Source organism: Theropithecus gelada, chromosome 11 (assembly GCF_003255815.1).
Source record: "Theropithecus gelada isolate Dixy chromosome 11, Tgel_1.0, whole genome shotgun sequence".
Classification (NCBI taxonomy): domain Eukaryota; kingdom Metazoa; phylum Chordata; class Mammalia; order Primates; family Cercopithecidae; genus Theropithecus; species Theropithecus gelada.
The window spans coordinates 38,456,889-38,474,160 of NC_037679.1; the positions used below are offsets into that span (position 1 = coordinate 38,456,889).

Sequence of the window (17,272 nt, forward strand, 5' to 3'; positions counted from 1 at the left end):
ATCAGTTTATGAAGAGGAAGGCTGAAAAAGCAAAACAGAATGTGCAGATTTTAAGAGAATGTTTTATCACATGATGATCGCCAGATCACCCAAAAATCAAAACAGCATGAATACAAATTAAAATTATTATTAAATAATTATATTTTCAAAATATCTTCAGCAGAGTGTTGAAGTGAACATGGGAAGAAAATAAAGATGGCTTATGCCTGTCTCGTTTAAAAACAAGACAGATGTGAGAGGCATTTTAGATATAATTTCTTAATCTTAAGATATATATATATATAGGCTCTAGATACAGGATATAAATGCTCTAGGACAATCAATACATTTTTACCATTTCAATTCATATCAAACTCACAGAAATTCAAATTTCAATATTCATGGCTACATGTCTCTATAGTAAAGTTTTGAAACCAAAGAAGATTTTTTAAATATTCTGCAATGATTACAAAAAGTATAGACATTTATGTTGCATAAAATACATATTTACGTGTTCTTTTGTATGCGTTAAAACTAAAGAACACTAACCAGACAGAAGGAAAATATTCACTTGTAAAGCCATAGGTCTGGAAAGGTCATTTCTCCATGGTTTTCACTAATGTGTGTGGATATTTTAATTTTTATTTCTTCCTTCTATGTCCTTATCTGTGTTGTGTCTCATGACTGTTCTGGACTGTCCCTTGCGGTAGGTTTCCTCTGCTACTTAGACATCCCTAGTCAACGCTCAGATACATTTAGTGGCCTGGCACCTGGGGCTCCACAGCTGAGGGTATATCATTCTGACACACATCAAGAGGCTGAACTAAATTGATTTCTTTAAAGATAAGGTGTTCTCATTTTAAACACGCTAACGGATTAAATATAACAGTATTAGAAAGCTCAAGTTTTAAGTTGATGGACACAGAAGGAAATTCAGTCCCTTGCGCTACTTTTCCAGTGTGCCTTATTAAATCCAAATCTGAACAATGTCACTGAGAATGAACAAATGCTCCTTCTGATGGTTGCGAACACAGCACCTGTTGAATGTCAAAGCAAACCATAAGCATGTGCACTTCATCTTTGAAATTTAAAATAAGGTCTGATATTCCCAACCCAGCTTTTTCTACTGCAATTTATCAAACCTCAGAACTGCTAGGTTTACAAGCTTTTTCTTCCGAATTTTGTTCCATGGAGGGGAAAATAGTGCTCTTGAGATATTATAATAGCTACTGATTTAATAGGTCTGAATTTAATGTGATGGTACAGAAAATGTCTTGCTTAAGCTCAGCCTTTGGGACAGGAATAGACTTAATCACTTCAGTGATGAACAGTGGCACTGAGAAATTATCAAAAATTTAGCCCTATTTCATGCAGAATAATTGCAGAGATGGTCCTGCCTTCTATTCAGGTAAAAGCCACTTAGGGAGAAGGAGATTTAATATATCAGCTATTTCAAATTGCATTGGGCTGAAACATGATACATAAATTCAGTTCTGAAAGAGACTTTTGAAAAGGTATTTTAATCGATGAATTTTTTATTATAATAATAGACTGACATGCAGATTTATCAAACAGAAATAGATGTTAAATAGTTTGCTATTATTTTTACAAAACCAAAAATCTTATAGGGAGGCAAATTACCTAAGCTGCAATTTCCTGAGCACATCTACGACAGTGTTAAAGACTTATACACAGCTAGGGTTTTGAAAGGGCAAAGGGATTCCACTGCCTCAGGTTCTCTAACTAAACTCAGCAGTCTTTTTTTTTTTTTTTTTTTTGTCACTTTACTATCACATGTTACCTTTAGTGACCAAGCCTCTTGTTCACAAGTTAAACAATTAATATAAATTTTAAAATATTTTCATGTTGTTTCCTATCTTTAGCCCTATTAGTAATTCAACATTTTAACATTCAAAGAAGCACCCAAGCATAGATTAAACTTTCCAAATTAAGTGGTTTGTAGCTAACCAAATTTGATAATGTTTCTACACAGATGTATATCATGACGGCAATTTTCAATTTTCAAAACTCACTGTCGGTTCCTAAGAAATTTCCAGCAAAAAAAGCAGAGGCATCTCTGACAACAGCTCAATTCTGTTTATATGACCTTCCCACCTGAATGAGTTCTATTAACCTGTGATACAGCCGAGTCTCAGTTTTTTAGAATCAAATTGGAGTTAACTGGGTGAAGCCAAATTAGAAAATCTTATACATTCAAGGACTGAGGGTGCCATTTTGAAGCATCACTGAAGGTCCCTGAGTAAGAGGGTGGATTGAACAGAGAATCTCCTTCCTGAGAATGCTGAACACAGCAAAGAAAAAAGACCATGTAGTCTTGGATGCGGGGGTAGCAGACAGGAGGAACTGCGGTCTGATGACTGATGCCTGTCTACAACCTGGTTATAATTCTTGCATTTGAGTTCTATGAGAATTCTTAGATTCAATTTGAGAGCTAACAAGAGTTAAGATTCCTTTACTTTGTCAGAGATGTAAAACAATCTACCACTGGTATGTCCATTTTTATTTCTGTGAGATTCTACAGTAATACACGCATGCATACACATATACAAAAATAGCAATAAAAATGCTATAACCTAAAACTAGGAGACAATAATTGTTGTATATAACATAACAACAAAGTTGAAATCATTAAAATACAAAGAGCCTTTGCAAATCAATAAGAAAAAGGCAAACGATACATAGACAAATTAGCAAAGGCTATGTACAGGCAGTCCCCAGAAGAAAAAATACAAATGGTTCATACAGTTTTTAATCTTTTCAACCTCACACATAGTCAGGAAAATGTAATTTTGTATTATTTTAAATTTTGAGTAATGACTGTGTATAGATTTCTAATTAATTGTTCTAATTACTTAAAGCAATAAGAATTGCACATCCCTAGAAACAAAACTCATGTACTTACAAGCTTTATAAATGTTGATATTTTTAGCAAAATGTTTGCATGTTGGAAAAACATATTATATTTTTAGATTTTTTAAAAAGAAGAGCATTTGAATGAAACTTATCAGATAATGAGCTTTCTAATATTTCCATTTATAGCACACTTAAGTTTTAGGTTATAAAGAGTATTCAATTGGTCAGACTGAGTTTTGAGAGTTCAATACAATTGCTTTTGCTCTTAAATACAAAATGAATTCTTATACCAATTTGTGTTTGACAGAATTGCAAACCTAACTCTTTTTATCTTTTGATATCAAATAGACTCTTAAATCAATTTAATTCAGCCTAGCTTTTGGTGGAGCTGTTATGAAAATAAAGTGGTAAACTGAAACTGGAAGTGGGGTGAACTTTTCTCTAAACATGGATTTGCTGGTGGCATGTTTTTTTCCTCTTTTTCATACCATAATAAATGTAGATGTGAAACACAGGGAATTTAAATTTTCTGAGGATCATTACTGAACTATCTTTTTCATAGGAAACAAGGCAACAAAAGGCCATGCATTTGATATTAATTATTCCACTGCATGTAGCGATACTTTATATGATGCTGAGCATCTCTTTAAACTACATGAATGTGAAACCTGGCCTGGTTAGTAGCATGTTTATCTTTCCTCTGAAAGCAGCAGTTTTATCAGAGCCAAATACAACACCAAGTTGATACTTTCTTTGCAACAATGTTACATTTTTTGCTTGCAATATTCTGAGGGGCTTCTTCCATCGCTTTCATTTTGCTTGCTGATTGGGGAAAAAAATTCCGTGCACAAAAGGAATTTAAAAAAATATGTAAGCAGCAAATGTGAATGTGTGTCAAACAGATTTCCAGCATCTTAGTGCTTGCTTCGAACAGCTTGGAAGTGTAACTACAGGCCCAGTTCAATTTAAGTTTTAATGAAAATTCACTGAAATTCACATGTGATCCATTTCTCTATACATAGGCCCTCAAGGATGATGATGCTGAAACCGGATTGACTGATGGAGAAGAAAAAGAAGAACCCAAAGAAGAGGAGAAACTGGGAAAACTTCAATATTCACTGGATTATGATTTCCAAAATAACCAGGTCTGAAGTGGAGAAATGTCTTCAAATTCCATTATGTTTTCTGAAATTACCAAGTAGAAATTGCAGCAAGATACTTCTTAAAATATTTTGTTTGCTGCGAGGAGAAAATGCAATTATCAACGCTATGGATGAAATAATTTCTAAGAACAGGCAGTCCCCTACTTGCTAATTTAACTTCTGGTAATTAGAATTCACAGTATTCAACCGATTACATCTACTTGTGGCACTTTCAGCAGGCAGACAGAATACAAATTAACTTGAAGCAGTCGGTCTGCTTCTGAGAGGTTCTAGCCACAGTCTCACCTTCTCAGCTCCCTCAGCCCGAGCTGCAGCAACCTCCCTTGGACTCTACAGATTTAGAACTAGACAGGGCTAGGGGCCTTTGAGTTCGGCCACTATTCTAGCCAAAGTTTTGAAAAACGATAGAATGATTTGATAAGGGATCAAAGATGAAAAATTGACTCTGGTCCTTTCAATTTAAAAGCAGGATTGCCTTATATGGTACTAGGTGAAACTCCTAGTGCTAATGAGATAGCAATTCTAAAAGAGTGAGAAGACCAGAGACTTACTTCTAATGCCTAGGAATATTGCCCAAAAAGTGACAAGGAATTAAGAAGGTAACAAAACAGGCATTTTTGCTTCAATTTCTTGTAAAGTCATGAAATGCCACCTAGATGAATAATAGTGGCTACCTTTTATTGACTGCCTGTCAATAAAATAGAGATTGATGAAAGATAACTGTTAAAAGTCACTTTACATTCGAAGACATTCCAGGATCCACAACATTGATGAAAATGTTCCTTACCTTCTGAATTGTTACAGAAATGTGAAAGCTGGATAAGAATTAGGGGAATAGGCTAAATTAGAGATCAGGTTTTTAAAAATCTGTAAGACAGACTGGGCGCGGTGGCTCACACCTATAATCCCAGCACTTTGGGAGGCTGAGGTGGGCAGATCACGAGGTCAGGAGATCAAGACTATCCTGGCTAACACGGTGAAACCCCGTCCCTACTAAAAATACAAAAAATTAGCCGGGCGTGGTGGCGGGCGCCTGTAGTCCCAGCTACTCCGGAGGCTGAGGCAGGAGAATGGCGTGGACCCGGGAGGCGGAGCTTGCAGTAAGCTAAGATCGCACCACTGCAGTCCAGCCTGGGGGACAGAGCGAGACTCCGTCTCAAAAAAAATTTAATTTAATGTAATTTAATTTAAAAATGTGTAAGACATAGCCGTTCTCCAAGTAGGAAAGTTTTAAACCTCTCCAGTTCATTTTGCTTCACTTACCTTTTTGGGTAAAGAAGAACTGATGAATGTAAAATAAATACAGTTACTAGTAATGCAGCATGTGTTAATGATTTCCAGTTTGATGAGGAATGAACAATAAATAAATAAAACACCAATGCTCATCTTTGATGACTAACATCCAAAGTCAGTAGTGCTGTGAGAGCTCTAAGCAGTTGCAGAAATTCTGTGTTTTATTTAGGAATTGACAGTTCAAATAATGTCTTCAGTTTCTGAAATTTCCAGAGGGTTCCTCATGAAGAATGTGTAAATATGCTGTCATAGTAAAAATAATTTTTTGATCAGCTTCATTATAGCCCTGGCTAGTTATTACATAATATGTTCTAGAAAACTACATTATTGGTTTACAGGTTCAGGTTTATAAGTCTACCATTTTTACTTAATTACATATGACGTTTGTGATCATTTCTATCACTTCTAAAATTTGAGCGTCAGGTTAGGAGCAAAACCTCTTATTGATATATTCTAGGAAAGATCAAGGACAACTTACGTTGGTCTTAATGTATAACATATTTTCCAAAAAATTAATCCGACTTTCTATAAGCATCCAATACTTTTCTCATCATTTATTGACCATTCATATTTTCCAGTGGAAATCTAGTGGTGTCTCATCCTGGTTAGTCATAATTTTGAAGCTTTTAAGTTAGCTTTAATTATTAATACTGTAAGTATCATTTTATAAAGTAGCATTTTTAAGAAAATAATAACACTGAAAATATTTTTACTAAAATATAGTAAGAGTACATTTACTGTTCCCTTTCCAGCAAACATCAAATCTAAAAAGTTATTTCATTCTGAGAAACTGATGAATTTTTAAAATATTACGCATTGATTTTTTTCCCAAATTCTCATTTGATTTCCTAAGAGGCAGGAAGATAAAGTCTGAAAAACTTCATAAAGTTTGGATCAAATATGTATGTTTGCTTACCGAAACTAAAAGATAACCCTAACATATTTTAATTAAGATACTTTCATGGTAGAGAGAAATGTGATATTTATCTCTTAGGCAGAAGTCAGAACAAGGTTGGAAAAAGTAACCTCATTCTTTATTAACAAAATATCCGAAACTCTAAATCATAAATCATCTAGCTTCTAAAGAGTTGAAGCCATCTCTCTCGTGTTATTTTCTGCTCAAAAGAAAATTGGTTATAAAAAGTGAGAATGAGGAAATAGAATCTTACTTATTCGCATTGCTGCGTAAAGGTAAATACCAAATACAAATTTAGCAAACAGACAGACAGACTGTTTGCTTTACTAATCATGTCTTTATAATCTGATGGCTATTTTAGCTATTTTTTGACCATCTGTCTGTGTTTTGTGTACCTACAATCTAGCATTCTTATTGCCACTGTCATATCATGATTCCACAAAAAAGATATTGAAGCCTTAAAATGGAAACAACATAATCATTCAGGTTATTGGTCCATGTTAAAAATTGAGCCACCTAGCCAAAATGCACTTAAGTACATGGTGAGTCACAATTAAAATGGCTATGCTTTTTTTTTTAAGGAGGTGAATTGCTGTTTTACTCTACCAGTTAAAAAGGCATGAACTCAAATTCTCAGACTGTGATGTAAAAACCTGTGGTGTTACTGCATTTACCAAATAGCATACACCTTGAATAACAATAAGAGTCTACTTTGTTTCCTGTATGGATCTGAATCAGTCTGTTGATGCAAAATCTCTAATGACAGAGTATCTATGATGGTGTACACACACCTCTTTTTTCTTTGCAAAAATATTAACAATGCCATAATACTTTAATATTCATAATGAGGCTTAAGAACGCATCAGTAAGAAAACAGACTTAAAGAAATGTAGATAGTTCTGTGGTGCTTGGAAAAAATAAAAAACATAGTTACTCAACATTAGAAAACCTCACCTCCAATCTCCCTTCCTCCCTATGAAGCTGAAATTACATTTCTTTGACTCCATGTCCTATATTTAAACACAGAATCTCACAGATAATAATCATTCTACTGTAAGTTAAAATAAATGTAGCCAGCGCCCAAGTGAAGGTCAAATATAATAGAAACTAGAAGATCTTATTTTTTATCTCAAAATGCTACCCGATTTCTAAGAAATTTCTACTCAGCTGATCTGAGGCTTTGATAAAGAATAAAAGCTTCCCACTTTATAATTACAAACTTGCGATTGCTTAACAATGTATTTTCACTTACAAATCATGCTCTGGAAAGAAAAACAATGCACAAGGGTTTTTAGCACCTGGAAAGTTATTTGATTACAGCTCTTTTGCAAAAATGAACTCCATATTTAACTGCAACCAGCAACCTTTTAAAAAGCCTCCTTTGTGCTTAAAACCAGGCTTCCCAGAGCCTGCATCTGTCATAATTGGGTTTCCGAAGTCTACATAGCTCACTTCATTTGCCTTCTGTATTCAGATTCATAAGAGAATAAGAGTTTATTAAAACGAAATAGGAAGAGGGAGAAATTCCAATATGCAGCATTGTGAACAAATCGATCTTTTCCAAAACGTCCACTAATATTTATGTTTGCTGTATCCTCTCATTTATTTCAGCTGCTGGTAGGGATCATTCAGGCTGCCGAACTGCCTGCCTTGGACATGGGGGGCACATCTGATCCTTATGTGAAAGTGTTTCTGCTACCTGATAAGAAGAAGAAATTTGAGACAAAAGTCCACCGAAAAACCCTTAATCCTGTCTTCAATGAGCAATTTACTTTCAAGGTATTTTTTAGTATTTATTTATAACCTTTCCTTTGTTGTTTTAGTTAAAAGACTGATCTCATCCTGTCACATACATAGACATGCACATGAATGCTTGTTCAGGGACTCACAATAATTCCAGTAAGAACATGCAAAATTCGTATCTTCACTACAGTCAAGATTCAATATTGCCTTTCAGTGTGCTCAGAGTACGATTCAGTTCAGTCATTTCGGAATGGAATTGACTAGAACATGACTAGGATGTCATAGTCACATCTAAAAAGTGAGATCCCTACCTAACATAAAGCCAAAAGAATGAAATCATTATTTTTCTAAATTTCAAAGTTCGTGAAAATAGGTACATCTGTTGCAATCCCAGGATTAAGTAAGCTATGTCCCAATGCTTAAATGGTACAAATAGACATGACCCTTGTAACAAAATTCTGTGTGTAGAAGGGCAGTTTGAGCACGTTAAAGTCATTCTTCTTAACTAATCAATAAAAGGAATATGAACACACTGTTTTTTTGCATTTCTAGCCTTTTTCCTTTACTCTAGGTTCTGCTCTGATGTTCTTCATCTTGTTGAGGCACCTCAGTTGACAAACAATAACAGAGATTCCAGCCATTTAATATCTCATCAGGAAAACATGCCTTGCAGGTCTCCAGGATCTTTGTGGATCTTGGCTTGAAATCGTTCATAAAAACAATTCTTTTGGTGGATATCTTTAACATGCGAAAAAAAACTTTCTAATGCATTACTCAGAACAATATGTTTGTGAAAAATGAAATGTCTGTGAATATGCCAGCAGGCTAATTCAAAATCACCGCGTCCATCAGCCAGGCTTAGCATGTGCCTTGTGTTAGCAAACATTCTGGGATGAAATAAATTGAAAATGAGGGCATGAGTCATTTTCTCAAACCTTGTTTTCAATTATGTAAAGGGGAAGTGTCTTTCTATTCACTCTAAAATTTCTGAGTTTTCAAGACAAAGGTCCCTCATGGATTGTCAGTAATCTTATTTAAAATCTGGTTTTTGCTGTACCTAGACAGTGAATTTAAATTAGCAGTAAAGACATTCTGGAAATACTCAGCTCATGAAGAGTATTTGCTCATGAAGCTTAATCACTGTAGCCAACATACCACAAAACATAAAGTGGAAATAAAATTTTAAAAATATTGTAATAGTAATCACAGTTGTTTTATTCATCTATTTATTAACCTTAACTTAGGTCAGCAGTTTCTGACCAAAACTTAGTGAGGAAATTCTTAAATTATATGAGCTAATGTATTGGGGCTTTGTTTTATATTGCATTACCTATATTATTATTTCTTTAAAAAAAATGCTAATAATTTTATTAGTAATTTCTATAAAACCAAGTATAATTATTGAAATTTTTGAATTCTCTATACATTTTTATCAAGTTTCATTTTATTTCAGACAGGTTGATCAAACTGCACATAATCCACAGTATAATATATTCTGCTATATTTAAAAACACTTCAATTTTTCTAGAGAGCTGGTTAGACATTGTAGATTACTCATCTTGAAATGCCAAGAGGCAATATGATATAGGAATGGAAGTATAAAAGACTTTAAAGAGGGCTGGCTTTACAATGGATTTAAACACTGAACAGGAACTCAACATGCCTGAAACTAAATTCGTCTTCTTTTCCTCCAAACAGTTATCTGAAGGAGCTAGTAATCATTCAAACAATAAATATTTTCAAGGGCTTCTTCTGTGCTAGGTGTTTTACATATATTCATTCATCCCCAAAACAGCCCCATGAAGTAGCCATTATTACAGTATTATCACAATTTAATAGATGAATAAACTGATGTTTAATCATGTGCCCCAGGCCCTTTAGTTGGAAAGTCCAAATCTGGTACAAGGTCTGTCTGACCCCAAGCCCAGATTTTTGACTGTTGGCTCTTTGAGTACAATCATTAGAAAGTCTAGAGAGATTTTAGATATACAATAAAATTTTCAAGGGTTTAATCCCTACTCTAAAATATTTTGTTTCTTTCTTTGAGAGTCAGCCCTTTGGAAGGGTTTGTTTTCCATTCCTTCTAAAATGGAAAAAGTATGATGCTTACTTTTTAATCATAACATCTTAATAAAATAATCCAATTCCAAACAGATGATACATAAATGACAGAAAAGAAAAACTCTTTGGAAAACTAAAATTTCTTGTATGTAGATGGCCTAATATTCTTCCCTTTCTTCCCTCCTTAATATACAGAGTTAATTGAGAAATGTTTGCTGAAGCATAAGACAACCATTTACACTGATAAAATAATAGGAAGTGTATGAAAATTGATCAAACCTTTAAGACAAGTCTAAACAATTTCTTAATTAGGTATTTCTACCCAGTTACTGAAGTGTAGCTTACTTGGATTGCACTGCTTTCACTGAATATTAAAAATGTCCCTAATAAACATCCCAACCCATAGCATCTGTCCCAGATATATTTGAACAGCTGGAGAATTCATCAGTTCTTGGCCTTTTGCCACCACTCATCCTAAAACATGTCATACCCAAGAATGAACTTCAAAACCCATATTATAATGCACCTCTGATATTCAAAACATCAATTTCCTAGTCAGTTCTTGTCAATCAACAAATTATTTTAAGGAGTATGTGAGGCACTTGTGAATATCATTTCAATCCTTTCAGACTCCTTGCATAGTCTTTAATAAATCATTGCTCCATTGAACTGTGGCATTTAAATGACTTGAAAGAGTTAATGGAACATTTGAAAAAAGTTATTTGCCCCTCAGTAAGTTACACCCTGACAATATAACTTATAACAACAATAACAACACAATATTCTACAAGAAAAACTTATTTATAGTCAGATGCAATTGGCTTGTTTATTCTTTTATTAATCTTAAGGATTCATAGCATGACTAATAGCAGGATCCATTATTAATAATGCTAACAGCTTCTAGAACTTTGAGATAAAGCAATAAATCACTAAAAATTCCCATTTTCTCTCAAGTAATTTTAGCCTCAAGCAGTTTGTCAAAAGTCTCAATTTAAAAAATAACCAAAAATAAAATTATATCCCTGTTCTGTTTATGCAACATAAATATTAAATTAAGCACCATGAACAAGTAACATGTTTTAAGCATTTTTGTGACTGGATATTTTATCCTCATCGCTTTTTATTTAGGTGCCATACTCGGAATTGGGTGGCAAAACCCTGGTGATGGCTGTATATGATTTTGATCGTTTCTCTAAGCATGACATCATTGGAGAATTTAAAGTCCCTATGAACACAGTGGATTTTGGCCATGTAACTGAGGAATGGCGTGACCTGCAAAGTGCTGAGAAGGAAGAGGTAAGGCAATTATTAGCATATCTAACATCACAAGCTGTACTCGCCAGTTGCTGCTCATATAATAACTTACTGAGAAATACTCTTTACAAAGGGGGGTGTAGGCCTCTAGCTGTTGAGAGCTGGTAAAATAGGGACAAGGGCATTGCACCACTTTGTTAAAAAGTGTACAGGTCTTCTGGGTGTTATTTGAAAGGAGAGAGAGAAATTTGTATACTGGATCTAGAAACAGCAACCCTGGACACAAACAAACGCACATGCACACAGGAACTCTTTCTAAAAGCTACAAAAGGCCACACACACTCATAAACTACTGCTTTAAAAGGACAATGAAAAATTATTTCATTTCTCATATTTTTCCACAATCATTTTGTGTTTTCTGCATAGGTTACGTAGCTATTACACAGAAATAAAATGGTACTTTTTCCTTGATTGTTTCTTCATATCACAGACAGTTCATTGTTTCTCCTAAAGAGATGAGAGCATAACTGGTGAAACATCAAATATAATTCACAAAGCCTGATATTAAATCCATTTTTTAAATGACTCACATTTTATGCTAGTCCTCACATTGTTTATCCCCAGTTTTAATAGTTTAGCCCAGTATTTTTCCATGACTTAAAAAGGGAAGTTCAATATGTTTAGTGCATTTAAGCTTCATAATAATCAATTGTATCTGATTATGCAATGCCTGCCTGGCACCAGCATTTTTCTCTGCAAACATTTCAGTGGACCAATACTAGAAAAGCAAGGAACCCGTAGCTTCTCCAAATTCCTAAAACAACTCCTTTCCCAGTCACTCTTTAGTTCCTGACATACAGCTGTAAGTACCCAAAGGATGGCTGACCGCTCAGTCATTTAGGATCTCCAGGTCCCTAGGATTCCCTGGCCTCTTGGGGTCCTCAGGGAGATTCCGGAGAGAGTCAGACCTTCAGAGAAACTCAGTTAAGTCCATCACCTGGGAATCCTCTCAGCCTAAGGTCTGCTGTGACCAATCTGAAGCTATGAACTTTATACCCCCTATATGATGAAATGAGGTTTTAGAATAGACCTATTAATTCCCATGATGAAACTGAAGTTTTCACTCTAAAATTGCTATTTGATATTTGATTTTACAAAATGAGTCAAAAATACTTAAGTTAGGCTTTGCTTTTTTTGGGAAAAAAAAAGTATATATACTTATACTTTCCCAAAAGAAAGCAGAGCTTTAAGTATTTTTGTATATAATATTCATGTGTATACATATTTTTTTATATATATACATATATATATGCCATCTCAATATCTAAGAATGTTGACTAACCTTTCTTAGACATTGAGACAGATTTAGCCCTACTGTGGATATTCAAGAATACCCAAGAAAAATACTGAGTTTTAAAATCATATGATTTTATGGATAGTTCTTTCCTATAAGTGAACTAATAGTAATGTTACAGACATCTTAATGAAAAAAATTCAATCATTCAATTACAGTGTTCATAATTATTTAACAAAGTAGTGAGATACTTCATTGAATATTTTATTGAAGTGTTTGACTTTGTGTAAATTGTTTGGGGGGAAAAGTAGGACCATAACAAATGTTTATTAACTGATTGGTTTTCATTAGTTGGCTAGTGTTTGGTTGGCTTGTTTGTTAAATATGAGAACATGAACCACTGGTACTTCACAATGCCCACCTGTGCAGCGTGCATGGCTCACACTTGTTACCTTCACCTGGATAATTATAGGGTGGTAATGACATCCAAGATCACACCCAGTGGGTTTCTGAAAAATTGTGATTTTTTTTTTTTTTTTCTGAATTAAGGGAATGTAGACCATTGAGCAAGTTTCTTCTTTCATAAATCTTTTGAGAACGAGCAGAAATTGAAACTTAACACCAAGTTGACAGGTTTCGCTCTAGAATCTAGGGGGTTAGGTACACTGCCCATTCAGAATTTTAACCTAGAAAGTGGCCTAACATGATTTGCCCCTTATCTTACTTACCGATGAAATAGAATAGAATGTGAAGTACCCAGCATAGAGTCTGGCATATGGTAAATGTTCACTAAGTGAGAGCTCTCTCGTACCTTTTTCTTGGTTAATTTTGTGTGTTCTCTTTCCCCATTTTGTGTGTTCATCTCCTCATTTGTTGTGTCCCTCTATTTTTATCTACTTCTCCATCCTTTTTCTCACCACTGCGCTTACTGAGTATCTGTAAGAGTTATTGATGGGAAATATTAATTTTATCATTACACTTGTAAAACTCTAGAGACTTTCCTCTTTGATTTCTACTCAGAAATAGAAATTTTTGGTTTTCAGTTGGACTATTTCTCTTTATCAAGATATAGGTTATAAAAAACTGTATAAGACAGATGTCTAGCTTACAAAGTATCTCTAGATGACTAGACCCAGTTAGAAGCGTTTTCATAATAAAGGAAGTAAGATTCCAATTACATTTTATATATGAAGAATTATATATTCTCAATGATATGTGCTCTAACTTTGCATGCCACTGTCCATTAATTGCAGAAAATTATAATTGTGTGAATAAATTGAAGTCTTAGATTGACTTTAGTTTTTTGATTTTAAAGAAATTGTTTTTCCACTTTACATGAGCAATTTTGTTCATGATTTTAGTTTTGCTTTCATCTAACAGTGTTAAGCGTTATTTTTAATGTCATAATGAGATGAAAGATATCAAAGAAAGTGAGAAAAAGGAATTCAAGGAACAGCTTTGGAATCTAGAAAGAGTACTGCTAATCAGAGTAAGCTGTTCTGCCAGAGACTTGGATTTAAACAGGTTAAATCAGACCCACTGACAGCCAACTCTGTGATGTTAATTAAATGCAGTCAGGTTTTGTTGCCAGAAAGTTGACAACTATAAGTCATAAGATGATGAAGTAATTGTGTAGCTTAAAGGATTATGTCCTATTTTTTGTGACCAAATAATGTGTAAACAATTTAGAAAGAAATGGGAATGAACATGGATAGTGTAAGAGCTCATTTGGAAGTGATTAGACCCATGTTTAAAAGGAAGTAATGTGGAAGAGATAAGCTGTACCAGGAAGAGCAACAACAAAAGCACATGGTTCCCACTATTTGATTCTGTCCCCAGGTGGAAATATTACTGGTGAGGTTTCCGTTTGGCTTGATCGTGTTCTGCAAATTTACACAATCAAAGCCACCTCACTGGTTCCATTCACTTGCCAGTTTGTTTTTTTAACGATGCATGGTCGACTACTTTCTTCCTCCACTTCCCCACCTTCTAACAGATGAAGGTGGAATTTGACCTTGGAGACAGGTCAACCTTTCTCTTATTTTTGTTTCTTTAAAACAGAAATATGTATCCTCTGAGTTCCTAGAGATGGTTATATATAAAACTGTTGTTTCTTAATTGTTTTCTTTCTCAGTATATGGCTTCAAAATCATCTTTGGTAATCAGTATACAATTCTTCAATGTGCAAAAGGCTACCAATATGTATAGTCCCAAGCTGTCTAAGTTGAATCTTTGAGATTTTCTTCTTTTTAATCTTTCAAAAAATAAGTATTTATGGTATACGCAAGTCAAACCTGAAACCAATCTTTATCCTTTTAGAATAATCTATTTAAAATGTTGACTTAATTATTTCAAACATTACAATCAACAGCTATGACTCCATTTTTCCCTTCTTATAAATTTCACTTATGTCCAATTTTAAAGTTGTCTCAGTTCTGTACCCCACGATCAGATAGATCATCAAACTATTTAAACCCTTTTTATTTTAACATTTCATTCCATTTTTAAAATTTATTTTTATCTCCATGCCTTCTACTATATGGAGAGATATTTGTTATCTCTAAAAACAGCATAAGGAATAGATAGCAGCAGAAAAAAAAAACTAAGCCTTTTTTTAACATTCCACCCTGACATGCTGCAAGCCCTCATGACTTGAGCAGTTACTGTTTTATTGTTTTGTTTCCATTAGAGAATAAGTCTATCACCTCTGCTTTGTGTAAAATTTGGTAAAGAGTGATTTTTAAATGAGATTCTGTAATCTAGTGCAAATGGAAAAAAAATTGATTGCAGAATTAAAACAAGTTGGAACATAATTTAATTAGTATCCAAGCAGAAGGGAAGAGAAACTACTTTAATGCCTTAATGGAAAATCAATTTTGCAAGAAAATTTCACATTTTTAAGCCTAATTAGAAAAACATTTACTTCACAGAAAAGCATGTGAAGAATACATATTCAATCAAATGGCAACAGTTTTTTAACCTCCAATGGTCAATTCCTTGGTACTTCTTCCGAGTGAGTTAAAGTCATTATTCCTTATGGCATCTTTTATGCCCAAGGATCATGAAAGAAGTGATGCTGTTTCTAAGTACATTTAGCAATCAGATGGCAACTATGCTCTCCAAGAATCTCCACCCACCAATCAATGCCCTGATTGGAAATCCTTATAAAAGGTTAATTGCTGGAATTTTAAACATGGATGCCAATAAGAACCTTCCTGGTCATTCACAACATTTAAGAAATGCAACAAAAACATTAATTTGCATCCATAGCATTTCAGGAAGTTATACTTGTTGTTCTTTACTTTGTCATTGTCTATCTTCCCCACTGGACTGAACCTCCATCCAGGCAGCAGCCATTTCTATGGTTCCTCACCAAGGTTAATCACAGAGGCAAGAACACAGTAGGCGTGCAAAAATATTTTTGAATGAATGAATGGAGTTTGAATGAATGTTTATTATACAGTAAGAAACGTTTCCAAATGCCCTTTTTAAAGTCCGTGTTAATAGTCATTGTGTTCTTATTTTACAAACGATGGTTAAAGTATTCTGAAAGCTGAGGAGCAAAATGTCCTAGCTCTGAATGCTGAAAATAGTTTAGTGCCTCTTTGGGTTTTTTGGTATGTTTCTTTAAAGACAGAGGCAGTACAGATGCTTAGCAAAATCAACCTTGTTACTGTTTTTGATTCTGGTTTTGAAAATAATAGATTTTGTCTCAATAACTTTTGTTTATTAAAGGCTTATTCAGTGTCTCCCTCTCTGTAACCCTCTTTTTTCATCCTGTTTCCATAATGCACATGGAGTTCATAGATTACCTTAATTTAACTTTTGTTTAAATTTAAGACTTAAAGCTATGGTGTAAGTCTCTGCCTACATCATGGAAATTGATCCAGAGGAAAATGCGAAAGAATTAGTTCTAGGGAGAACTCAAAGAATGGGAACAAAATCTAAGTTTATCATGCCTAGAATATTTGTTGTTAATCAATTTTATAATATAGTAGATATTGTTTAGTAGTATTGAATTATTTTATAGTATATTAAAACTATAATATATGTTAGTGTACCTAGTATCTATGTGTCCATGTCATGAGACTTGGAACATATTGATTTCTCTTTAAACTGCTACAGAGGTATAAATGTGTTTTATTTTTTATGGTATCTTGGGCCATAGCTGTGGTTTGAGTTTGAGTCTTTGGTTAGAATTTCTGTCACCAGTTGTAATTGTATTCTTATGCATAATAAATGTTATCCACTTCATGATGTGGTTTCCAAGAACATGATAGGAAAAAGCAAATAACTTGGAATATCTCTCTAGTATGTAGGACTGTAATTTGCTTGCCTTTCTGATTAAAAAGACTTTTCAGACACAGGTAAAAGAAATCCAAATTCTCACTTCAGAGTTTCTAAACAAAAATCCAATATTTTTTATTTTAAATTCCCTAGAAAAGTAATATAAATTAGACTCTAATTTGAAGCAACAATTAAAGTGAGGAGAGACCCTGGACACTTTCAAAATGCACTTTGGCTGCCTTCCATTGTTCTCCCTCCCATTGTCATACTTGAGCCTACTGCACCTGCCTTCCTTGTCACAGTGATAACCACCCAAAGGTCTGGGCTGACAGCCTGGCTCTCTAGCTTCCAAAGTTCATCTTCATTAAAGCTTATATCAACTTCTCTACCTATGCTATAAACACAAAT

General features: G+C 34.1%; 1 protein-coding gene across 4 annotated transcripts in view; it reads left to right on the forward strand.

Moving 5' to 3' along the window:
* SYT1 (synaptotagmin 1) overlaps positions 1 to 17,272 on the forward strand; it is a 600,120-nt gene that overhangs the window by 429,090 nt on the left and 153,758 nt on the right. For 3 of the 4 annotated variants that reach the window (XM_025402035.1, XM_025402033.1, XM_025402034.1), the window contains 3 exons: positions 3,876 to 3,998; positions 7,837 to 8,004; positions 11,158 to 11,325. In XM_025402035.1, the coding sequence (XP_025257820.1) occupies positions 3,876 to 3,998; positions 7,837 to 8,004; positions 11,158 to 11,325 (459 nt within the window). The remainder of the gene's footprint in view (positions 1 to 3,875; positions 3,999 to 7,836; positions 8,005 to 11,157; positions 11,326 to 17,272) is intronic. The other variant, XM_025402036.1, reaches the window with a different exon arrangement.